Source organism: Papaver somniferum, chromosome 9, assembly GCF_003573695.1.
Source record: "Papaver somniferum cultivar HN1 chromosome 9, ASM357369v1, whole genome shotgun sequence".
Classification (NCBI taxonomy): Eukaryota; Viridiplantae; Streptophyta; class Magnoliopsida; order Ranunculales; family Papaveraceae; genus Papaver; species Papaver somniferum.
In genome coordinates this window covers 66,026,106-66,053,187 of record NC_039366.1, presented here as the reverse complement: position 1 = coordinate 66,053,187, position 27,082 = coordinate 66,026,106, and the positions used below count along the sequence as shown (strand labels likewise).

Sequence of the window (27,082 nt, the reverse complement as noted above, 5' to 3'; positions counted from 1 at the left end):
ATATGTGTTGCATGACGAAACTATGATAGGAAAATAATATCTTGATGAACTGTAATTGAACGATGTATATGTGGTACATCCTATGTGTGAGGTATTCCTACAATTATTATTTTTAGTTTAGAGCACTCATCTGCTAGCAAAATATATCGAGCTTGGTGTAGATTTCCATTCCATTCCTCCCCCATAAGTGAATCAACCAAAATGAGTATGGATACCATCATATTATCACCGATTAAAAACGTCGATAACTACTCTCGTAGCAATTATTATCATTCCCATCCCAGAGTAACCATGCACTTTTAAGTTTTAACTCAGTTTTAACTATCTTGTATACTATAAACTCGTTCCGCCAATTTTTAAATGTGATTTGTTTCTCCTATGTCAGTGGATCATACTAAACAGGCTCGACAAAAGGTTAGAGTCTAATACTAATCAAACTGACTTTGAGTCTAATTCCCAACATGCTGACGTTATGTTGAACCCAAAGTCTTTGTTATGCCATTGACATGCCTTGTTTTTCCATTGCCTCTATGCCTCAAAACATTTCATATTTCCTCACTTCACAATCATTAATTGGAAAGAAGAGAATGGATCAGAGCCTAAAGAAAAACACTCTTTGTACTCGCCTAGCTAAGAAGATCTAATACAAATTTTGATTCTTGGAATACTTCTGTCATGCAATTAAATCGTTGAAGCTAAAGATATCATATTTAATAAAATTGTTCAGGCATTCCATACTCCAGAGCTATGTATCGACTGCAAATCTAGCAAACATACAACTAAATAAATAAAAAAGTCATGGTTTGTTTCAATGTGTTGCCTGATTTCGAGATATCAGAGAAGCTATTTATTGAATGACTGTATAGTCTATACACATACTATAATAGTAATATGTTGTTAGCTATTCTTTTTGTACTTTCTTCAGTTTAAGCCAACAGAGAGCCTAACCTTATTTTAGAGTGTTACTAATCTTGAGAAGATAAAGAAAAGAAGGCCAAGCTTTTAGAGTGTCTGTTTTTGGGGAGTTCAGCAGCTGATGCTACTAATCTTGCATGTCGATATAAATCTTCATCCTCGAAGTCGTGATATTCCCTCTGCAGTTACAGATGCTATCATAAAATTAAGTAATATAGTCATAGGTATGATCTGGATACATTAATTATATTTAGTTATGCATTTATAAAGCTTTGAATCAAACAAACAACATACCTTGATAGTTTCATAAATGAGGGCTTTTTGGACAAAAAAACCATCCCAAAATGTTACAAAAGTCTATAGTTTTTCCACACCATCTTGGTTATGCATGAGAAGTCTGTCCCCATTGAGGTCTTCAGCTTTCTATCTTATTCAAATCCCCAAGCTTGATGTCGTAGAAACTGCTAGGAACCTCCGCAGTCTTGCAGAATTTGAAGGATTTTAGTGGCTCGCCACTTTAATTGGTGCAGTAAGTTCTATCTGAATCAACCTAAACAAAAATTTAAGGAGTATTAAACATATATGAATAAAATTATAATGTTCAAATTGTCAGCTCAATAAAAATAATGTACCACGAAATAAAACAACCACCACATTAAAGTTTTCATTTCAACACATAAATAAAATCTTGCATTTGATCTAAATATCAAACCTTGGAGTAGAAGGAGAAACATAAGTAGATCAGGCTTCCTCCAACTCTTTTTTCATGAGTTTTAGCCTTGGCATGCTAAACTATATCTAATTTCGATTCAAAATCAACCAAAAACAATAAGTGAATTGCTCATCAGGGATAGAAAAGGTTGGCCAATAGCTAACCGTTGATAACAATACTGAAACAAATGAATATTATACCTTCCCTTTGTTGTGGTACACAAAAATACCATCAATTGAAACATATGTCACTTATCAGATTATCATAATCATTGGAGCTGTCGGAGAAACTCTGCAAAGATATGGTAGCCCAAACAATTTGCACATATGAAACTTAAGTACGAAAGAAGATGTCCATGCTAACCATACTGAACATGCAAATGATGACCAATTTGATAACATTTTAGAATTTGAGATCCAAACTTACGTACTCAAACACCATCTCTAGGCCACATGAAACTTAGCAGCCCTAATTTTCTTGAAATGAAACTTATATTAGAACACGACACGACAACCTACACAACCCAGGACTAATAGATAATTAGTTACTGTTTTTTAAATGATATTGGGTTGGTATTTATACATCTAATATCAACGCTTCCAAAACAGCGCAGATTAGATGCAAATACACTAACCCCATCATGTTAACAACAGTTCCTTCCTTTATGAATTGTGTAGAAAGCATCGCCCATATGAGATTTTATCCCATCTTCTTATGAACCCATTGCCATCTAATACTTTAGAAAAGTCAAATCTTGAATTCTCCCATTGCCATATAAGACTTTATATTCAAATATTTGTTGTTATAATAGTTAACTTGCTTTCCATTATGTACAATGTTATACTCAAGCAAAGAATTCTTCGCAGCAATTCCACAAAAAAGTTTAAAATAAAATATAAGAAAACCAAAGTAGTTTACCTGATGTTAATAAGAAATTATACTGGCTATCATTCAACGAACTTCGCACTCCAATGATCTGCCAACAACTTTACACTTTCAGAGACAAAGGAGCAGAGGAAAGAGCATCTCTTCAGCTGGGGATATCGTTTCGCACAGAAGTCCAGGGTCTGATTAGGATCATATATCTATAGTTGTGAATAAATTGGGTATTTTCCCTCGTCGGGTACTGACGCTCCAGTCCTGTGACGTAGTTTCCCGATATTGAAAAGCATTTCGGACCCTTACCCTTTAGAGCTCTGTCATCCAGTTTGCAACCAAGACTTCGTCTTCATCATCCGACAGGCCGTACAACCGAATCATCTGATGCAAAATCTTCAGCAGCAATTGTTCTGTGCACAGCAGAACATATATACAGTTAATGTCAAACATACATGGATAAATATAAGAAAGTACAAACCTGATGAAAAGGAATATCAACACCAAATAAATTAGTGAAATGCACATGGATGTGGGAAAATATGACATATTTTTGATGTCATGTTGGGTTTCTATTTTTTCATGTACTGCTGCTCCCAAAGAGACAAATAGAAACTAACCAAGGGGAAATATTGAGATGTCACAGAAAGTGTCAATAGAAGGTTCAACATTTTAAGCTGGATATCAAGAGAAATAACTTATTACATCAATGGAAGGACAATCATGATAATTGGAAATGTTGTTTCAGAATATTCACAACTCAAGAAGCTAACAAAGATTACCTATATTTAGCAAGTATTTTTGGGTCCCGAAGAACCATAGAAACCTTTGATGACGAAGAAGAATACTAATTATATACAGAGATGGAAGACTCTTAAACTTAAAACACAAAAAATTTAAAGTGTAAAATCTGAAGATGAAAGAGAAGAAAGTACCTGGCGGGACAAATTTAGTTTCCCGATTAAAAATAAATTATATTGACTCTAGTCTCAGACATGCCCTCCTCCTCGAATTTGAAGTGAATTTGGCTTTACAAAGAAGCGAAAACTGACTATCCCTGGCTTATAATTATAAGATGATAGAGATTTGTGACACCACAATCAAGTCTCTTAGAAATGACAACTGCTAGTAGTTTAGAAGCATCGAAAGGGAATAAAAAGGAGACAGTTCGGGTTTACTCACATCCCATCAAAACCGGTCTGGTGGTGGTGGTAAGATACCAACTATTGATTCTTTATTCTCTTTCGAAAAACTCAGTTTACCTAACCATAATTCTAAAGCATGTAATTTCAGCATGTTGGATTTATTCATATGCACCGGTGAGTTAATTGGTTGGACCGCAAACGGGAATTTCGATGGTATCGATGAAGCCGATGAGACGGTGAGTGTTTAGTCAAATAATTGTGTGAAATTGTGAGATACCTAAAAGAGAGTATATATTCACGAAACCTAAAATAATAATACTGGAATATATTCATCACTAACTTGTATGTTCAACCAAAAGAAGTAAGACCATAAGAACTAATGACAGTTAACACAATCTGGCGTGATTCGAACACACAACCATCTGACATGGAGTCAGACGCGCTACCATTGCGCCACAGATTCATACTCGTGCACATAAATCATGGGTTAGTTTAAATAGTGAGGGATTCCCAGAAGGTCTAGCCATGGGATCGACATAACTTAGTTGGTTATATGGCTTCTAGTTACGTTGAATACACATCTACTACGTATAGAACTGAGATACTGAAACTCTGCGAACGATAAAATTGATGTACTGATTTGCAACTCAGGATCCTTGGTTAGAGTTCAGGTTTCGGGAAGAATGTTTTGTGAAAGTAAAGTAACAAATGCACATGTGCATCAACATCTTTTACCTTTAGATGGTGAAGTGAAAAAAATAGCCTTACCCTTCAAAGTTAGTAAAACATAAAATCTCTATTCCAACCATTGTCACTATTTTCTCAGTAAATTTTTTTTTAGGGAAAGGTGAATCCAAAATTGATCATAAGTGGCAAAAACATGCACATAATTAACTGCCTCATCAATTTTCCAATAGTATCATACTAAACGGGCTACTAATGCAATTGTAGCTCAATTTCTCTATATTTCTTATGTGATGTCTAAGTCTAATGAAAGAGATCTTTCTTGGGTTACTTATACAGAGTGCAGACTGTATTTAAGATGTACTCAACATTAATGGATATCCTTTAAAGGCTCCTCCAGATATTCTGCTAATTCAGTAACATAAAGAGAGTTTAAAATAGAAATCTAAATGAATACTAACAAAAAAAAAACTGAAGGACCTTTTGATTTTCTCTTCAAAAACTATAATCAAGAGAGTGATTACTGAAGAGGCACCTGGAATTTCGTCAAGGGAGTTGTATCTTTGAAAATTTTCCAGGAAAAACTCTGATTGGAAAACTGTTCACGAGAATATTAAGAACAGAACAGAGGCATAAAGGGAAAACCCGATATGGCACCTTCTGACCCAGCGGAGAACCCATGGTGATTTGACTTCACCTGGAAAAAAAACATGCAAGAAAAACTGCAATCACCTTTATCATTTATTTTGGTAGTCAATTTTGAGAACTCTCCAATAAAGTCGGGCTAACGTTTATTGATTAAAGAGAAAAAAAATATAACTACAAAAATGATGTTTAATAGTTTCATTAATTTTCTTTTTGAAAAGAATTGTAGCATGGTACTACTTACAGTAAAAACCCATATCGAGGAACTAAAAATGACATGAATCGGTAAGAAAATGGTGGAAATAACCCTTAAATAGACATTAACATATTTACCTAGGATTAGTTTCACAACTGTTGCTACCTGTAATCAAGTTGTTTCGGTGCGATGAGAGTCATTTTGGTGCTTTGCAATTTGAACACGTTTCTCTGAATACGACGTCAAAAGAGAAACTCAAGTATTATTCGGACATGGAAGACTACGTCTTTCATTCCCTTTCATTCCAATAGTTTATTAGCATCCTAGCTGCTGCTACTTCCTGCAAGAATGTTTCAGAAAAAAAGAATCAAACAAACTATAAGTCATTATTCATAAAAACTTGTTGCGAATGAAAAGAAAATCAAAATAGTAAATTTATATTTGAGAGTCGATATTCACCGGAGCTAGTACGAAAGGAATATGAGAGGAACCATAAAATCTTAGAGATACACCCTTCCTATGTTAGTTGTAAGCTAATTCAGGAATCAACTTAATGTAATACTGGTGAAAAATGGTTAATTTAGAAAATACAAATTTACTTTATTTCCTATAACAAACTCTAAAAATTGTCAGGCATATGCGACATCTGTTAAATTGTAAATTATTCAATTAACATTAACAAATCATGTTTATTTGAGTTAACATCGTTACCTCAAAAATGCTTTAGTGATATTCAAAACAGATGGAAGGGTTCCAAAAAAAAAAACACCCATACCAGCTCTTTTATCCAATTTAATGGGAAATTTACAAAAACGCACCCATCCCCAAAACCAACTCAGGATTCCACAGTATCCAATCCAGCAAAATTATGCAAGGGATGGAATAAGTTGGCTGCATCCAGATGGTAACCTGGAACCAACCTTTCCCAACACTTGCATAGCCCTGCATGACACAAAGTCCAACATCTGTGCTCCCTGTCCGCCCCTAGCACAGACAATGTAGCCTACACAAATCAAAGACCACACATAACAAATAAAATCAAAAAACTTTCATAATGCAAATTAACAAAGCGCATATTGGGGTCTAAACCTTTATTGTGGATATGCTTCCCTGCACCAAGTAGACCGAAGTAGTTACCGAAGATAAACTATGAACTTTAATTTGGTTAAAAATTTATTACCTTTGCTTATTATAATCTATAAACGTCCGCGCACCAACTTGGATCAGTCGAACAACTGTTGTAAAATAGTCCACTGCATGAGTTTCACATACTAAAATTGCATAGATTAAAAACCAACCATCCATGTACCAAATTGCATAAATTAAATTTAGAACTGAAACACCCTTAACATTTTCACATGAGACAAAGCAAAAGTCTACTAACCTTAAAATGCTCACCTGCCGGGAACTACTATAAAACTTGTGTATGTACTGGTGGTTGTTTGTCCTAATGTTTATTTGGAACAGAGACGAAGTAATACATACACATGAGAGAAAGCAAAAAGAAAAACACCCATAAGCTAGCATTGTATGGGTATTGGAGTGCTTGGTGGATCTTGTCCTAATGTAATTCTTAAGCAACTGTGCGAATTGAATGTCCTATGTCATTGACAGCAATCAAGGAGAACTTAATTACAGTTGCAATTATCTCTAGAGACGACCCTAATTTTTTTCAAATATAAAACTTAAATCAGTATTCACAACACGACAACCTACACAACCTATAATAAAGAGATAACTGGCTACTGTTTTTGTGGAATTAGTGTGTCCGTGGTTGAAATAAAGATATTTCTGTCTTGATGGAAATTGCATTAATAAACACCGATTAGCTCAATCTAATAATGAGACTACCAACATGACTATTTTGACAACTGAGGTCATCCCCGAGTAACGGCAAAAGTAACTATTAATAGATATTTTCCAACATCCCTTGCCTCGCCACTAAGAGTGTCTTCTTAACCTCATGCAACATGTTGTGCAGTACCGACTGTTGTTCATTATGCAGTTCTCATCCTTACATGGATGATAATTGGATACTGCTTACGTACGTATAATTGGTTAGTGTATGTACATCTAATCTATGTTGCTTTTGAGGTAACTCGATTACATATTTTTTGCTACCAAGAGTTATATGGTTAGAAAATTTTGTTTCTGTTTTCAATTTTTAATCTGAATGAGGATAAAATCTATTTTTCTTCATTCGTAACAGTAGGAAATGGCAATTCAATGATGCTAGAAACTTCAATTGACATATTCACTGCACCTGCTTAGATATATGAATAGAAGTTCTCCATCTACGACTGTTATATGTTGGCGTTCTTAAGCTTTTCTAAAATAATGAATTTATATCAATCAATAGAAACAAAGCAGAAAGCAAATATACAAATATCAATGGCTGACTTAAAATCAGTAAAAACGCTGAGGAGGCATCAATTAATGACCTACAATGGAAAAAGGAAATATATAATGATATCCAAAAAACCTAATCGGTATATTCAAAATCCAAGAAATAAATAAAAATAACATGAGAAATCATAAGTTTACCTGTGATTTTATCTGCCTTGCATAGACAACAACTTGAGAAAAATACAACAGTAGCGTATCTACAATCTAAGGAATATTCGTGATGAATTACATGACCTATGCATGGTTACCATTATCTTCAAGCTTAGTGAAATTTTAATTTATGGATTGGAATTTTCTGGTTGTTGCATGGTTACCTATGCATGGTCTTACTATGTCTTGCGTTTTTGTAATGATGTTGTAATGTGCCCCGTATTTCCGTCTTAATCCTACCTTCTCAACATTTTCATAGAGTGATGGCAAGCATTCTTTTTACTAAAACAATGAGAAAACATATAAGAGGACTACCTGATCAAAATAAATAAAAAAATTAAAATCAGTGAAAAAGAATGGACAATCAAATGCTAAGAACTGAAATGATAGAGATGAGAGAAGGAGAAATCATTACAAATTATCAAAACTTTAGCAATGCAGATTGAATAAATCAAAGAGAGAAGAAATTACCAAGAAAGGCGAATCAAATCTGATGAAACACCCATTCTTCAAATCAGTTTCTCTTCACCTACAAAATGAAAATAGAAATAAGTCAGTAACCAATATATTATAAAGAGAATTCAACCAAACACCAACCCCTGATTTGTTCCAAACAAATTCCGAATAACATATAATCTCACTTTGGCTATAACTGATTTATTTTCAAGAGATATGACTAATCAGTACTTATAAAAATTCCACAAACTAAAAGGTTTTATATCAATTGTGATGATTGAGAAAAGTACAAAATGTTGATTCAATGAAGACCATCATAAGTTAGTGCGTATCTATCAGTAAGACCTAATTTCAGAAGAAGACTATCTCCATTAAAGTACACCACTTTATCTTCTTCACTTATCAGGTAGTCATTGAAGGAACACACTCTTTTCAAACCCATGTGTATACTTCTCCATTCACAACACGTCCAATAGAACTGATGTTACCTACTTTTACACAATCATAATATACACAATCAATTCCAAGTGTTATATGATACTGAAAGACGATCGATGTGCCTATCTAGCTGTACCCTGACAAAATATGCTTCATCTGGAAGAATAAAAGCCTCTGGAATTTTCTGCAATATAATCGACAATACAACAAAAATTAACACAAATTACAATACCAATGTTAGCAAGTACCCCACCACAAAGGAGAATAGGCAGCAGTAACAACAGGACATCTTCACATGTAACTCTAAACAGTGGTAGTAATTACCCCATGTTTTCAAGAAGTATAATGGCTATGTCCCACACAGTATACTGCTACCTACACTCCTTTGGTAGACTTAGAGAGCATTCACCACCACAATGAACCTACAAATTAAAAGTACACCTCATAATATAGTTATGAACAGTGTTTGTATGCTAAGAAATACCCAATGACAAAGATGCACGACGTTTTCTTCATTCTCCTATACTTAACACAATTGTTCACAATTGAGCCTTACGATGAAGTCGTTCCATGCATCCTCATGTAAAATCAAGTAATAACAGAACATTAGTGACAACACTTCCTATTACAACCTGGCTTAATAAACCTGGTGGTATCAAGGCAGAGAAAAAGAAGTAGCTCAACATCCACTAAGCTGAAAATAGCTCAGTCAGCAAAGAAGAACAACCAACATATTATGTGAGAATTTTATTTGAAGTCGACCATGAAATACCATCTCCAGCTTAAGATTTAGACAAAGTAAAAAAAATTATTATTGAAAGTTCAAAAAATAACCAAAAGGGATTGCTATTTTGCTCTATGATGTTAAATATGCATGTTATGCAGATTTCACAACCCATATGTTCTTTGTTTTTTTTTTTAATTAGCAAGCCCGGATAGAGAGCCTATTTCCAACATTTGCAAGCAATCACTGAAAGGTTCAACAGATACTTAAAAATAAAAATTAACTCTCAAAGAATTTGATAAAAACACATGATTTCACATAACCTTGTTGGAAACGGTCAATTCAGGAAAACATTGTCTCGATATAAAGATTTATAATACCAACAACTATTCTGAGAACTAAAGAGTAAAGACTACATTGCAAGCATTCAAGATTCTTTAACTGTGTACTAAAAACTACATCGCAAACATTCAGGATTCTTTAACAGGTAGTTCTTAAGTGATAAAGTAGAAGATGAACATGCAATAGATATTGCTTTGAAAAAATTTAGCAGTGTTTTAAACAAAATCATCACTTACTTGTTGGAGTGCCAGGAAATTCGATGATGTAGGAGTGCAGAACTATTTACGATGCCTTGATTTTAGTTAGGCTCTCACGCTGCAAAGGAATCTCAATCGGAAGAGCAAAACATTACTGCTACTAAACCATTTCAGCAATTCATGGTGAGGATGCTACTAAACCATTTCAGGAAACTGTGGTGAAGATGCACGTGATGCATACCTGCACAAAGCACTGAGATAAGGTTAAATATGCTACTGCCTTAGTTAGTTTCAATCACTTTAAGAACAAATACAAAGTCCACTTGAGAGATTATCTTTGCGAATATAGTTAAGTGGAAGCCCGCATTAAATTAAAATTGATTGCGGGAATTCATAACTGTAAAACATAGAGAGACCCACATAAAAAAAATCTAAAAATACATCACTACTGCACTGATACAAACTCTATGCTTTACTTCCAAAATTGAATTTCCAAGAAAAAACGAAACCCAAAAGTTATATTTGCTGGATTCTGTGCATCAAAAACTTTGAAACTCAAGTAAATAAGAGTCTAATTTAGTGTCCAGTTCAATTGCAATTGGAAGAAGATCAAAGCAAAAGTAACTTCAATTCAAAACAGAATATCAAATTATATTTTGATGTCAAATCACACAATTACTTAACCTTCAAGAGGTTACTTACACATATTTAGTAAGAAGATCATAACATTCACCGATTAAATAAATTTATCAATCAAAAGAACAATTGACCAAGCATAATTAGGTCATGATAAAAAGAAAGCAAACGAACGAAAACATCAAACATGAGATAAAGATTAAGAAAGCAAACCCTAAAATTTGTGTTTACTAAACGTGACTCCATCTTTCTTCTCATATTTGTTCTTTAGATATCTTATCTTCAAAAGAGAATATCAAATACACCTATTTTACTTTTCCTCTCAGTATAGACTGGCGTTGCTTTTCTTCATTCTGTCCGCCTCTCCCCCCTCGCTAACCAAACCTGGAAAGGAAAAATCAAAACTCAGAGTTTAATAAGGGCTTAAGTGTGTCCCTGATTTCGTGCATTTGAGAATTTGATCATAACACAACCTATCATTCCCAGCCGTCCAAATCAAAGCTCGATCCGGATGATAAGGACTGCGAGATGACCCTCTTTGGCGAATCCTGACCATCTAGTGATGACTCTTTGATCAAGGAGTCGAACACCATCTTTTTTAATTACAGTGATAAGATTTTTCGACTCCTCCACACTTTGGGCATAGCTAACTTTAGTGATTCTGCTCAGGCTAGCAATTAGAAGTGACAGTTAAGGATACCCCATATCAATATACAACACGTTACAAATCAATAGGATGACAAGTAAAGTAAGTGTACCCTAGGGTTTATGTAAACGAAAACTTAAACCCTCTTAAATAATTTTGAAAACCCCACCCCCAAGCCCCAACTACAATATCAGTATTCTTTTCCACCTCAACATCAAGGGTTTCTCCTTCATCCCTCTAGCTATTCTCAAACAATCCAGCACAGGTAAAAATCATTTTGCTCGATTTATTCTAGAATTTAAATTTTGGGTTCTTGCTGTTGGGTTGCGGTTTTCATTTTCTTTCATTTTGAGGTTTAATTCAGTTTACCCACACCCTCTTTAACATTTCCTTAGGACTTTTAGGGGTGAATGAGTGATTTTAAGGTTAATTGTGAATTTTTTTGTTCTGTTAGGTTTAAATTTTCGACCCTGGTGAACATTTTTGTTATAAAATGCACGCTGTGAAGGTTCCATGGGTAGGGCAAACCTTTGCCCTAGCTAACTGTAGTGATTCTGGAGGTAAGAAATCACGTATCCGACGATCTAAGGAGGAAAGAAAATCCATGGTCGAATCTTATATAAAGAAGTAAGCTGTATTCTGACTGTTATTTTGATAATTTCCCCAAGTTTCTATTCATTTTGATAACTGAGTTCAAAATATTTGATTGTTGATGTGCTTTATTCTTTTAGGTACCAGAACTCAAACGGGGGAAGTTTTCCGTCGCTTAATCTCACACACAAAGAAGTAGGTGGATCGTTTTATACAGTTCGTGAAATTGTTAGAGAAGTAATTCAGGAAAATAAAGTACTTGGTCCTGCGAAATTCACACTAGACGAGCAAAATGATGACCAAATGTCTGAACATTACCCTCTTGGATCGATTTCGACACAACCTCTTAATGAATTGTATGTGTCATCGAGTGGAACACATTTTGTTGCTAACCATAATGCTGTAGAAGAACTGGTTGATACTGTGAATGGGCAAGTTAATGGTAAACATCAACAGATTTTTGAGAGTGGTAGTTCTAATAAAGGGAATTTGGTGGATAAAGAATATACTGAGACTAAATCAGAGACATCTACAGCATATTTGAGCTATCAAATGCCTTGTACGGATGTGGAAGTCATTTCAACCTCGGAGGGGAAATTGGGAGAAGCGCAAGTGATTGTTCAATCCCCTGCATCTAGAGTAACTCCTATGGCAACGGGCGTTATAGTGGAAACCTTCCCTGTAATCCCTGCTCCCAAAGTGAATCACGGCGGCGATGGAAGCTCAGCTGATGCAAAGGACCTTACTATAGTTCTAGAAGAGCATGACGTGAAGGAGGTGGAAATATCATCTGCAACAAGGAAAGATGATATCGTGTCGGAAAAAATGAACTCCATGGTAAATGAAGATGAATCATCTAGTTTCGCGGAAGTGAAATCAGCAGGAAATGATATCCACCCAGTGGTTGAAAGACCAAGTTGCAGTGATGCTGCACTGAGTGTTGAGACTGAGGAAGATGAGGACATTCAAATCGATGCATCTTCCAATGATGTCTTAACCTCACAGACATCTCATCACAGTCAGGTGATTTCAGGAAATGAGGTAAGTTTTAATATCTCATTTCGCATATCTATTGTCTGTTTATGTTCCACCTACGTATCTCATTTTACATAGTTACTTACGAAGAACAGTATCACTAGGCCATTTCTCTTAAAATGTGAATTTCATATACCCTTCTGAGACCCTTGTCTGACCCCGAAAACCCTAACTGTCTATCCGTCTGTATGCACATGTCATTTAAACCTTCAGCATCCAAGTTCAACTTTTTTCTTCCTGGATGTATCTTAAATGAATTCCATGTAAACACTAGTAATAACTATTTAGTCTAGTGGAACACCACTTTGTAAGCTGAAGTTCTTCATTTGTAATGCTCATATAGTTATCTTATATGTTTACTTCATTGGGCAGTGATAATTAGGTATTTAGGTTGGACAGATGAGTTCATGACACCATAATGTATATCTCTTAGTATTATATAAAAATAGCCCGTAGTTTTCAGTATCCATTTTGATGTTATCTTCATAAAGAAGTGGTTCAGAAACTGAAAGTATCTAAGTTATGATAAAGTAGATGGGATGCGGCTTTGTTGGGGACCTTGAATGTGCATATAACTTTCATTTAGAAACCTCAATGACTAAAATGTGTTTGTAATTTACTTCTTCTATCCCCCTACAGACTGAAGTTGTTCCAGGCGCCTCCTATTCCATGAACAACAATGCTAATAACAGCAAATCACTTTCTCAAGTGGAAGATGTTGACGCTAAAGCTGATATGCAAGGTATCCAAAGCAACCAAGGAAAGAAGTCTACATACGACCGGATTAACCTGTAAGAGTTTCTAGAGCTTAATTGTAAACTCACTAATGCTACATGTAGATTAATACTGTGGTAAAAGTGGGCTCCTAAAATGAATCTGGTTTTTCTTTTAGCAGTGAATCATGGCAAGCTACATCGAAGAAACATGAGATGAATCCAGCTATGGCAGCCATTAAAGCTTTTATCACTGCATTTATAAATTTTTGGATGGACTAGCAGTTTTTGACAGTGAAGCTATAAGAATGTAGGTCTCTACTCTCCAGCACAAAGAAACCAGCAGCCACTTAGCCATGCGTTTATAAAGTTTTGGATGGAGTAGCAGTTTTTGAGAGTGAAATAATCAGTAAGAATTTAGGTCTCCAGAAGTGCTTGCTTGAGTAATGCAAGTATTTCTGGTCGATTAGAATTCGTGTTTATTGTATTATCTGGCGCCGAGTGTTGTCACATTTTATTATTTGGTTCTTGATGGTGATAACGGGCAACGCTTATCATTAGGTTGTTCTGTGTTGTCACCAATCTTAGATGTCATGTGGTTGAGCATCCACTGATTGTGCTTTTTGAGCCTGGCTTATGAAGTTCTATTCATCAGAAACTAATCCCGAGTGCTATTGTAATTTGGGAACTGCATTACTTTCTAGTAGTATCTACTGCCTGCTTGAAAGGATTTCAAGATGTTAAATCCGAAATTTGCTCGTTTCCCTCTCTCTGAATCTAATTTGCCTTACTGTTTTCCGGTAAATCGCCGTTCAAGTGAACCAGTTTCCGGTCAAACATCTCATCGGACTCAAATCCAACCCCTTACTTTCAAGTCTTGGAGTGCATTTTTTCAGTCAACAACTTAAAAAATAAAAATCATTGCTCACATATTACTTTAGGAACTATGTAATGGTGGGGTCCACTGATGATAATCTTCTCTTATCATAATATTCAACGGCTTAGGAGTCAGGTACACTGAATTCCCTGTGTACATCAAGCACACAATAGTATCTTTTTATCATCATTTACAAAATAATGCATCACCGGTCATAAATACAGTACCACCTAATTCTCCATCCAGCACTCAACACTAGATCATTAACTCTTCCCCTGTAAAATTCTTCTTTCTCCTCCATGAATAATCAATCACTAGAGAGTGTTGTAATAAGCGAGAGAGGGAAATGTAGAGAAATAGACAGTAGCAGTAAAAAACACTAAACAACAACTAGAAGAAGAGAATACATTTTAGTACAGAGAGAGAGAGAAACTATTTTTTTCCTTCATTTTACCAGACAGAGATATTCATTTGTACAAGAAGTTTCTCTAAACTCAGAAAGAAAACAAGAATCGGATCTGATATTTTTAAAGAGAGAACGAGCGTATCTTTCTGAAATGCAGACATTGATCAATGATTGAAGCATCATCGTCAAGTCCTCCTCCTAGGGTTTTATTGTTCAATTTGTTATTTAATCAAGGAGGATTTACTCAACAACAACAAGACGAAGAAGAAGAAGGAGGAGTTGGAATAATGGATTTATCTAAAGTTGGTGAAAAGATACTTAGTTCAGTTCGATCTGCTAGATCTTTAGGGATTTTACCTCTTTCTTCTGATCGACCTGAGGTAAGAACTTAATCATTTCTGTTATTTTGAGTTTTTGAAATGATCAAAAAACTGGATTACTTCTTAAATTAGGTTTTATTTATAGGAAGCTTAATTGAATGATTAATTGGTTATGGAGGTTGATTATGATGAGAAGTTTGGTTTTGTAAATGAGTTGATGAAATTAGGTTTAGTTGTTATTGTAAACACTTAACTCATTTGACTTGAGAACTACATTGTGTACTGGTGATGTTATCATGATCCTTGAATTTGTAATTTGTTGCGTTTGAGCTGTCACCATAGAGGTTAGGAGTTAATGAGAGGTGATGTGTAAGAAATATTGTTTTGAGATTGATTATATCGAATTAGGTTTAGTTGTTGTAAACATTTACCTCGATAACCTAAGACACTATATGGATGTGATGTTATGACATGTATCTTTCTTTTGAGTATTTTATGATCCTAGTAATTTCTTGTGTTTGAACTGTTACTGTAGAGGTGTTTTGTACATGTTCCTGTTTCTTTGGGTTTTCTAAGTTAATGCGGCGTATTGTAATTAGTTGGTTCGTTTTATAGGTTAAAGAAGCTCAATGATTTCAGAAATGGATTAGAGTTAGAAATAGCATGTTGGAACCGAGTTATTCAAATTAGTAATACTTGTTTACTCCTGTTGTTAGGTTTACTTGCTGTTAACTTGCCGTACAATAACTTGAAAACTAGCGAACTACATTGTACCTGGTATAGTCTCACACGATTTCTGGATACCTTAAATTGCCTTGATTACAAGTTTTTAAGTGTGTGTTTGGAGGTTGTATAAGGTTGAACTGCATTTTGATGATTAGGAGTTTCTTGTGTTTGAACTGTCATCCTAGAGGTTATGGCTAATGAGAGGCAATGATTTTGTAATTTTTCTTAATTATGCGGCGATATCTAAATTAGCTAGTTTGTTTTTAGATTGAAGAAGCTCAATTGTTTCAGAACAATGGATATCACTAAATTTGCATCATGGAACTGATTTAATTGCATTAATAGTAATGGTTTACTCTTGTGGTTAGGTTTACTTGTTATTAACTCGCCAGACACTAACTTGAGAACTAGTGAACTATATTGTACTTTGGTTTGCTATCAGCTACACTGCATATGTCTTGATTATGAGCTTTGAGTGTGTGTTGAGAGGTTGCATAGAGGTGGTTAACGAGGATTTCAATAAATGAGAATTGGTTATTTTGTACAGGTTCCAGCTCGGGCAGTTGCGGCAGCTGCTGTAGCTCGAGCTATTGCATCACTTCCTCCTCATCAAAGACACTCACTGCCATCAGGTTCCGACGAATTGGTTTCAATTTATGGAAGTAGACCCCGGGGTGAAATAGTAGAGGAGATAGAAGAAGAGTTCTATGAAGAGGTTGGTTTTATAGTCGTACAACTTTGAGTTTTTGATAATGAAGCACTAGAATTATTATTCCGGTATCACAGTGTTGATTTAATTGTCTGCACAATGCAATTTCTGATTCCAAATTCAAAATCGATGCATGCTTTCGAGTAGAGATATGCAAGATAATTCGATTTTCTGAGAAGAAAAATATAAGGGCACAGAATAGTAGCTTTAAGAAAACTCTAATTAGTTCAATAACATACAACTTTTGACAATCTTTATCTAGTTGATATATCATATAGTTCTCAAAGAGTTTGAGGCAAGGTGCGCACATTGATGGTATTGGTGTTTCTATTATCTGTTTAAAAAAGATGATGGTTTGGTGACGTAAATTTGTGAAGTGATCAGAACTTATACATATTAAAAAGGAAGAAGTTAATTTAAACTGTCCACTTGGGTATTTGGTTAAACTACTATTTCTACTTTTTGCATGTGCGCCCTCCAGATATGTCTACATAGCTTGTCTGCTGTGCATGCAGGGTTTGATCTGCTATACTTTATCTTCATATTCAAAGTGAGTAGTTGACTAGATCTGCTCTACTGCATGCATGCAGGAGTTCGATCCAGTTAAACATGTTCTTGATCATATTCCTTCTGAAGAAAAGGATTTGACATATTTTGAGAGCAAGGTAATACTCCAACTTCCTCTTCCACCGATAATTTTACTTCTTGCTGCAAATCGCATCATATTTCTTCTTCCTTCTATTTGGGGCGTGGTTTTTGTTTATCATCACGATGCCGTTAGAAATTGAAGGGTGGTTCTCCTCTACCTAATGTGTTGTTGGCATGTTTTAATTATTTGTATCCGGAACTTAAACCATGCTGGGAATTCCCTCATTTTACTGCCGGGATAGTTCATGTATGAAAGTTGCTTGCTTGGCCGAACATGTTTAGCAGGGATTTTTCTTGTTTTTTCTCTGACTAGCACCTGGTTAGGCACTTTTTGTATCGACAGGGTGTTGAACTTTTGTCATCACAGATCGCTAAATAGTTCCTGGAACTGCTCCATTTTGGTTCATGACTCGGCATCAGTTTGTATTCTCCCCTTTTACAGGCTACGCTTCGATTAGCACAACTGGATAGGATATCAGAACGGTTGTCACGTCATGTTATGGAGCATTATGAAGAGATGGGTAAGTTCCCAATTTGATGTTAGCTTTTTTCTTTATGTCATGGAATGCATAATCCATGTACTTCATTTTGATAATCTTTATCATCGAAGAGGTCAAATCTATTGGTTGATGTCCATGTTCCTAGTGTTCTTTTACTGAAATGTTGCAATGGTATAGAAAAGATTCTGACGTTCTCAAAGCTAAAGGAAACTCTTAAACTTTTTTTTTTGGTTAGTTAAGGGGATGCATCTGGTGAGGGAACTAGAGCAAGATTTGAAAGTTGCGAATGTCATTTGCATGGTAAGATCATAACTCGCTCAATTACCGGGTTCATAGTGTTTTCTTCAACTTTTTTGCAGGGAGAGGAATATGGAATCCTAGTGTATACCATTATATTGTTCTTACTGATAAAGTTCAGGGCCTTATATTGTTTGTTTTTTCTTGTTTTGTTTTCCCTTCCCTGTCATTTCTTGGATTTTTTCTACATATAGTAAGTCTTCTAACATTTTGCAGAATGGAAGGAGACATATAACTTCTTCATTAAACGAGGTATCACGGGATTTAGTTGTCACTTCAAAAGCCAAAAAGAAACAAGCTCTCTTGGTAAGGAACTATTCTGAAAGCCTTACTATGATTCTCTGAAAACCTTACTATGATTCCCTTGAATAGTTGAGTTTGTACCGAGTTGCTTTCAAAGATGCAGGGTCTGTAAAACATGGTTGGAAAAATAATAAATTTCACAATGATAACTGTGGCTTGGCAATGTGATGAAACTTGCAGGACTTGATCCCGATTCTAACTGAATTGCATCACGCAACTGAAATGCAAATGTCACTTGAAAGGCATGTTGAGGAAGGAAATTATTTTAAGGTTGGTTTTGATCTTATCTGTTTTAATTTTGGTATTTTTGTGGATAGAGCATTTGCTGCCTCGCGTGTTCCGTTCATTATAATGCTGAATAAGTATTTTCTCCTTTTTTTAACCAGGCATTTCAGGTCCTATCAGAGTATTTACAGGTTTTGGATAGTCTGTCGGAGCTCTCAGCTGTACAAGAAATGAGCCGTAATGTAGAGGTGACATCTTCTTTCTGCTACTGCTAGTGATACCAGTCTGACATTCTCCCATATACTTCTTCAAATGAAAAGTTTAAAATTCAAAATGGAGTTTGGTGTCATCGAAGGATACCATCATTATTTTACTTTGCTTTTACCATTTTTATTGTTCTTACACGCCAAACTTGTTTTGTAACTTTCTTAATTTGTTCCAGGTTTGGCTAGCAAAGACACTTCAAAAGCTAGACTCACTCCTATTAGGTGTTTGCCAGGACTTCAAGGAGGAGAACTATCTAACGGTCAGTATATTCGTCCATGAGCCCACATCATTTAGTCTTAAATTCATGATTTGCGTTTTAGGCATTGCTACACCGTGATTTTTATCGGCATCGTCAATGTTGCTAACTCACTGATGTAAGATTAATGGGAGTCTTGACAATGTTTTGTAGGTGGTTGATGCTTATGCATTAATAGGGGACATTACTGGTCTTGCCGAAAAAATACAGAGTTTCTTTATGCAGGAAATTCTCTCCGAAACTCAGTCAGTGTTAAAGAATATTATACAGGAGGTAACCAATCTTTTTCTTTGGCCTCCGTGCTTTTCCGATGTATTTTTTCTTCTACTAGAAAAGGTTCTGCAGAAGGATTTCTATTTTTTTCTTTTGTTATTGTTTATCTATAGAACACAAAATTTCTCAGATAGACAGTTTAATTTGCAGGATCAAGGGTTACTGCATATGCAAAAGAGTAGGTACGCCTTTAGCATGCCTGAGTGTATATAATATCTTCTTTTAAATCGTTGGTTGGAACTTGAAATATTCTGCTTATTCCAAAGTCCTGACCTTGCATCGGCTTTGGTATATCTTTCTGTATGTTGGTTTAACCGAATTTCCTTTTCCAGAACATACAGCGATCTCTGCCTCCAGATTCCGGAATCCAAGTTTAGGGAGTGCCTATTAAGAACCCTGGGTAGCCTCTATAAGTTGATGTGCTCATATTACTTAATCATGGGCTTTCAGCCTGATGGAATGGTTAGAGAAGTTATCTTCATCTCAACCTTCTATTATTTTTGTGTTTCCTGCTTTTGGTATACTGGCCACCTTGTTTCACTTTTTGGTAATCTCAAATTTCAGTATCACAAGTTTTTCTTAGACGAGAGTTGAAATATGTATTTTATGTATCTATTTCAGACCGTTGATCCATTTTGGATCTTTCTATCAACTAGCAGTGTACTTTCAATTTACTCAAATATTTTATAGTGACATAGTGTACATATCGGTCTAAACAATAAATTAATATACGTCCATAATATATTTGGATTCCGAAAATTGTGTTATGCTAGAAAAACATGGTATTCTTTGAGTTTCTTCTGGTTTCTATCATCCATGCATGAACTCTGGCTTTCGGCTAATTATACCTTTGTTGCAGGATTCAGAATGTCGGACTTCCGATACAACACAGAATTCCAGTGCCATAACTGGGTCCCCAAAAGGGGTTCCTCATGTTGATTCAATATCAAAAGTTTTGAGCAACTCTGGTTCAGAAAATGGTTATTTACCTCAATCTGCTGAAAGAATGCCAATTTTAATCTCAGCAACTGAATCTGCAACAAGTAAATCGTCTCTGAGTGGATCTACTGGAGGCAATGCGTCCACTTCGTCAAATTCTCAAAATCCAGATTCTGAAACACGGGATGGCAGTAGCGCAACATCAAGTAGTGGATCTTCATGGGATCATTTGAGGAAGGATGCCATAGTATTCGTTTCACAAACACTACATAGAGGGCGAAAGAACCTTTGGCAACTTACCACTAGTCGCATATCCGTATTGCTTTCCTCTTCTGCGGTTTGTTCATCAAGTGTACACCAATTCTTGAGAAATTATGAAGATCTGAATGTATTCATCTTGGCTGGAGAGGCTTTTTGTGGGGTTGAAGCAATTGAGTTCAGACAAAGATTGAAGACTGTTTGTGAAAATCATTTTGCAGCTTTTCATCGCCAAAATATATACGTATGTCACCTAGCGTTTTCCTATCTCTATTATTATTGCTAAAATAAGTCATATGGTAATGTCCGTTGTCTGTTTAAACGGACCTTAGTAAATAGGTTAGGGTACATAGGTAGTTTTGAGTTTTCCGAAGATAGCTATTCATATATTGGTAACTTGAGACGTTAAATGATGAATTTAGAATTTCTCTGTGTCCAGGCATCATAGAATAAGTATATTACAGTAGTCGTTCTAATAACATGATAGTTTTTTTTGTTTCTTCCAGGCACTAAAAATGGTTCTAGAGAAGGAGACATGGCTGAAAATACCACCAGACACAGTACAGATAATTAGTTTTGCTGGCCTTGTTGGTGATGGAGCACCTATAATTGCTCCATCTGATGGTAAATCTTCCAAGATCCGGGTTCTCCATTCTCGAAAGCTACCCGACCCAGTTCAAAATGTCAACCAGAAGAATGGATTTGCACAGTGGGTTAAAACAGGAAATCCATTTTTGCTGAAGCTGACTCCTGGCTCCAAAGAGTCTCCTCTCTCCTCACCGTTGAGCGAGTCTGGAGAAAATGACAATTTGCACTTTCAGAATGATGAATTGTCTCCAAGGAAGAGCGATGCAAATGATAAGAACAAGACTAGTTCTGTTTCAGAAGATGAAAATGAAGATCTTCATGCTGACTTTATTGACGAGGATAGTCAGCTTCCAAGTCGGATCTCTAAGCCCAGTCACTCAAGAAACCACTCTTCTCATTGTAATGATGAAGATATTACAGCACAAACTGGTTCCTCACTTAGTCTGCTGAGGTATGGTCTCTGAATTCTGAATCCAGACGTTTTGGAGCCTCACTTGTCCCGTGTGTATCTCTTGATCTATCTAAATGTTCTATGTTGTTTGCCTTCATGGAAATAGGTTAATGGACAAATATGCAAGGCTCATGCAGAAATTGGAAATAGTGAACATCGAGTTCTTTAGGGTATGTTTCAATACATTTTCTACCATGTGTTACATTTCAGCGTCAAATTTAACCATTTTAATTTTTTTCAATTATCTTACAATGTTATCAGGGAATATGCCAGTTGTTTGAAGTGTTTTTCCATTATGTATTTGAAGCATTTTGCCAAAGAGACACTTATCCATCTGGAAAAGGCTCAACAGATCCTCTCAATCGTAAGTGCTTATGCTGATATGTAATCTTTCTCCACTCTTCTTTGAAGTGTTCCTATTTCTGTTTGATGCACGATGTGTTTTAGATAATTTTAACATTTCAAAGTTGACTTGTTATTGGTGTCCAGCCCGCTTGAAGACAGCCTTGTCTAGGATAGCCCAAGATTGTGATCAGTGGCTAAAACCCCAGTCTGCATCATTTTCTTCATCTTCACCCACATCTGATGTGACACCTACTAGTCCTCCCAGCCATACACCGAGTGTTACCATTGGACTCAAGGTGCTGTATGGAACCTCCTTTTTCTTTATCTCATTTTAAAAACAAATATCCTTCCGCAATTGATTGTTTACGTGTACAGTTACGTAACTTAGGAATATTAATACAGTTTGGTTGTCACAGGAAAGGTGTGCAGGAGTGGAAACCGTTCATCTTGTTGCTCGGGTGTTGCAAAGATCTAAGGCTCATCTTCAGTCAATGCTTTTACAGAACAATGCAGCTGCAGTTGAGGATTTCTATGTGAATTTGGTGAGTCTATTTACAAGTTAGATTGAAGCACTGAGTGATATGTATGCCAGTTGGTGTCCTGTTTTCATTTAAGGATATACCAATGTCATCTATCAACAGTTTTTGCTTCAATTACTGAAGTTCAAGCATCCTGCTTTTGTGAAGGTCTTTAAGTTTCTTCTAATTATGGTTTCCCCCAGGTTGGATGTGTACCAGATCTTACAAATCACATTCATAGGACAACTGCAAGGTTGCTGCTACATATCAATGGGTAAACTCATTTCACTACTGTTAGGTGGCATTTAATTTTCCAGGAAATTTTGGACCTCCAATATTTGTGTTGGTTGTTGTCCTTAAAAATATGTTAAACTTCATTGAAGGAGCTCCATCTGTCTATTATAGATTTGACAATTTAAAATTTCATCAGGTATGTGGATAGAATTGCCAATTCAAAATGGGAGGTGAAAGAGCTAGGACTAGAGCATAATGGGTAAGTTTTGTAACACCCTTTTGGTTCTTTATCATCTTCAGAAAGAGCATTCTATTAGTGTCAATACTAATAGTTTCTAGCATTTATTAAAGCTTTTATGAGTTAATCATATCCTACAGGACAATTCTGAGGGTTTTTACTAAAAAAATATTAAGCAAACACATGTTGGCTTTGCTACCTTATTTTCTCTTTTCGTTCTGCTGTATTATATGCAGTAGTTGGTTACTGCAATAAGCTTTTAATCACATTTGACGTCGAATATGAATAGGTATGTTGATTTATTGCTGGGAGAATTCAAGCATTATAAAACAAGGCTGGCTCATGGTGGAATTCACAAGGAGGTACAGTTTCATTCCGATTAAGATTTAAAGTATTTCTATTAAGTTTATCAAGATATCACGTCGATGCTAGCTACTGAAAAATATAGTTTGCATCCGTTTCTAGTTTTCCTTGGGCTACTTCTAGTTTTCCATCAGTTGATTACTTTCTACTTGTGGAGGGAATTTAGTGTGTCACATGATTACTTTCTGCATGTTTTTGACATCTACATGTTCACTGTAACATAAATTAGATGTCATATCACTAGTACATTTTAATTAGTGGGGTCACTAGTAGGTAATTGTTTGGCGTTTATATGCAAGTGCATAAACTAAATGACTCATTCACTACGCAAATCTCTTGATTTCTCGAACTTTTTAACATACGCATTAGTAACTGTTTGGCCTTGTTTGTTACCAGGTTCAAGATCTCCTTTTGGCATTTGGGCTTGAAAATGTTGCGGAAACCCTTATTGAAGGTCTATCAAGAGTAAAAAGGTGTACACCTGAGGGGCGAGCATTGATGTCATTAGACCTTCAGGTATTTCTAATTTGGGAAGTTAGTAAGTTACCCCTCGGGTATTTCATCTACCTTTTCATGCCATCTAACAAGATGTATGTTACAGATTACCGTAAAGCAAAAAGCCAGTTGAAACCCTTTTCTATCTTGAACTATAAATCTGTAATGATTTTTTTTTTTATCTTGTTTCTTTCAGGTCTTAATTAATGGACTAAAACATTTTGTCTCTTTTGATGTGAGGCCGAAGGTGCAAATTGTTGAAACTTTTATCAAGGTAACCACAAAAATCTGCAGCACTTTATGTGATTGCTCTACTTTTTACTTGTCAATTATGATAACTTCTTACTTGCCGAATTGCAGTGCACATTATCTGTGTGATTCTTAGGTTTGTTAGGGTAGGAATTTAACCAAGATAAGTAGGTAACACCAATTTACTTGATACTAGTTAATAGGTGGCATTTCATCGCTCAAAAAGTACTAATAAGCGCAAAATTTCAGCTGTATTAGGTTAAAACAATCTATAATTGTTAGAAGTTAGAACAGCAGACATCGTTTGTGATTTCTCAGCTGAAAGCCATGGTAACAAAAAAACAAAAACAGATACCATGTTGGTTTATTGGAGTTGAAACTGGATAGAAGAAAAAGTTTACAAGAACTTTCTTTCATGGAACATGATTTCGCACTCTTTGAGTCGGTTTTCTTATGTTGCACTGTTGGTTTCATTTATACATAAGAAATAAGACAGTTTTCGTCTTTAACATGTCCACTATAACAACCCCAAACAGCTTATGGACAAAGAAATTGTTGATATCAGAGTTGTGAAATGGATCATGTATTAGGCATTTCTTTGCTTCCGTAACATGCAATATATATGCCTATGATGGAAATTATCATCTTTTTTCTCAGCCCGTTGTAATCCTTTCTATTGTGAAACAGGCTTACTACCTTCCAGAAACAGAATATGTTCACTGGGCACGCGCTCATCCGGTACATACTTATTCATCATATTTTACATGGTAAAATCATTACAATCAAGGCATGTTGCCAGAGGGAATTTCTCATTAGCCCCTTTTTTATTTACAGGAATACAGTAAAAATCAAATAGCAGGGCTTGTCAACTTAGTTGCGTCGACAAATAGCTGGAAAAGAAAAACGAGGTTGGAGGTGCTAGAAAAAATTGAAGCAGGAAGTATGTAATTTAGTCCAGTGTATGGTCTCAGTCAGCCGTATATAGTCTCTAATTGCTTTTTCTTTAACTAGCAAGGTTTCAAGTTTTTTCCTTCATTTTTCGCGTCACGTCTTGTATTTTTGCTGTGTAATTTGGATAGTAGAAAAGTTCTATCCCCAAATCCATATAAATATAAACTGAATGGACATTCGAGGTTTGTATAGCTTCCGGTGTACTGATATACTACAATTCATTTTGATATCACATATGAACTTTCAAAGTCCAGTAAAGGAATATGATAATAATATATATACGTAGTTGAATGAACTGTGTGTTGCAAGTATTTGCTTTTTATGACTAGAGACGAGCTCAGCTAAAACACTGCCACCGAACCATGATGCATTTGGGTGTTGGGATTCCCCAAAAAGCAGCTCATGTTGCAACTTGTAACATCAAACTTCAGCTATCTGAAATGATTCTCTGATGCAATCACTTTCACCCACATCAGCTATGACAACTACTGGTCCTCCCAGCCTTGACATTCAAGCGGAAACCAACAAGTATAGCACTATGATGTCTTCATGGCCCAGGGAGAGATTATTTCCCCAAAAAGTAATCTTAATCCAACAATAGAAGGTGCAACACCCCAGTACTTCCATGCCAGACCGTTCGCTGATATGCTTCTTTGTTGGCATGCTGTTCAAAATTCAAATGCAAACGAAGTTCAGCTAACATGTGACTTACACGTGACATGGAGGGTAATTTTATCTTTTTCTTAGCACAGCCCTAATAGTGCGTTTGTTTCAAGATTTTGGACGTCCAAGAATTGGATTCCGAGGGAATCCGCCCAATTACCCCGAACCAAACGGTCCATATAATTTGGTAATTGGATTCCTGGGTAACAAAGCCTTATTTTTCATTGCATCCCTATACCAATGGAATGCAAACCGATTCCGGGAAGAAAAAACACGGGAAAAAGGAAATTACGAGACTGACCCTGTAACAAAACAAAATCTCGTTTTCACATTTCTTTCACATTTCATTTCTAAACTCGAGCGACGGGGAGAAGAAAAAAACCCCTAGAGAATCCATGGAGATCGACAAGGATTGAACTGTTAATCGTTGATTATTCTTCTACTTCGACAAGAAACCATATCATATTCTAAAACAAATCCATCTCTGATTTCGAGGGTGCAAAATCCATCTCTGATTTTGGGGATATAGGGTTAGGTAATTCCTCACCTCTCTTTGATTTTTTTGATTAATTCTTCTGATTTTTTGATGATTTCAGTTTAGTTGGTTTTAATTTTGTTTCTTAATTCTTCTCCTAATATATACTATCAATTGCCGTCCTCTACTGATTTATAGGTTCAGTTTAGTTGGTGGTTAATTTATTAGCTTGTTGGGTGTTTGTCAAAATGCCCAAAAGAGAAATAAATCAAGATTTTGAATGAAAACTTGCATTAACTATAGTTTTTTATCTTGTGTTTGCTCAAAAGATACATGTTGATTTGCGGTTAGCTGAAGTTTCACATTTCAGGGGATTATATATATATGTTAGGTCACTGATATGAGTTTCTGCTGTATATTGGGAATATCTTGTTGGCTTATTGGTCATACAACTTACCCCAAATCATAACTACGAGCGGTAGTTCAACTGGTTATTGCAATGTTAACCATTCAGATTTCCAAAAGGCGTATCACTCCAGCTGTATTTGATTTTTTTTTGATTTTTTGATTTAAGCTTTTATTATTATTATTTTTTTCTTTTTTTATTGAAGCTTTGCTGTATTTGATTCTTACGTCGCCAAACCGGCCAAATCCAATAATACCAATACATGGTCAACCCCTCGTTTAACACGGCTCGACATAAGTTGGTCATTTGTTGGTCATTAGTGATAACAGCCACCTAGTAATTTATGTCGTTCATCTATCTACCAATCCAGATTCAAGCAATATGTTGTTCATCTACAGCTAACGTTTTCTGTCTATTTTTCACATATAGGTCATTGTTGTTCTACTACCAGTTACACAATCAAAAGGGCGTTTCGATTTGCTTTAACTTTTCTCGTAAGTACTATTATTAGCTTTCGTATTCTGTTTTTCTTGTTGAGTCTGCACCATAAGACATTACTTTATACACTCGTGATATCCTCGTAAAGAACAAGTAC

The 27,082-nt window shown here is 35.6% G+C and overlaps 2 protein-coding genes across 3 annotated transcripts; both read left to right on the top strand.

Moving 5' to 3' along the window:
* Positions 1–11,309: 11,309 nt before the first annotated feature.
* On the top strand, positions 11,310–14,269 carry LOC113307883. 2 transcript variants are annotated; one of them, XM_026556350.1, is made up of 5 exons: positions 11,310–11,433; positions 11,623–11,795; positions 11,900–12,800; positions 13,434–13,585; positions 13,690–14,269. In XM_026556350.1, exons 2-5 carry the CDS (start codon positions 11,662–11,664, stop codon positions 13,787–13,789), a joined length of 1,287 nt encoding a protein of 428 aa, XP_026412135.1. In that variant the 5' UTR covers positions 11,310–11,433; positions 11,623–11,661; the 3' UTR covers positions 13,790–14,269. The 2 variants fall into 2 exon arrangements, with proteins under 2 accessions (XP_026412135.1, XP_026412134.1); XM_026556349.1 differs by having other exon boundaries at positions 13,687–14,269.
* A 444-nt stretch (positions 14,270–14,713) lies between these two features.
* LOC113309874 (syndetin-like) lies at positions 14,714–25,238 on the top strand. Its single transcript, XM_026558395.1, has 25 exons — positions 14,714–15,170; positions 16,384–16,551; positions 17,136–17,210; positions 17,636–17,714; positions 17,929–17,993; positions 18,207–18,296; positions 18,474–18,563; positions 18,680–18,766; positions 18,961–19,044; positions 19,195–19,314; positions 19,465–19,496; positions 19,647–19,776; positions 20,174–20,755; positions 21,018–21,550; positions 21,657–21,720; positions 21,812–21,914; positions 22,040–22,191; positions 22,312–22,437; positions 22,617–22,687; positions 22,844–22,906; positions 23,175–23,247; positions 23,645–23,764; positions 23,940–24,017; positions 24,680–24,730; positions 24,827–25,238. Exons 1-25 carry the CDS (start codon positions 14,958–14,960, stop codon positions 24,938–24,940), a joined length of 3,363 nt encoding a protein of 1,120 aa, XP_026414180.1. The 5' UTR covers positions 14,714–14,957; the 3' UTR covers positions 24,941–25,238.
* The last annotated feature ends 1,844 nt before the right edge of the window (positions 25,239–27,082 follow it).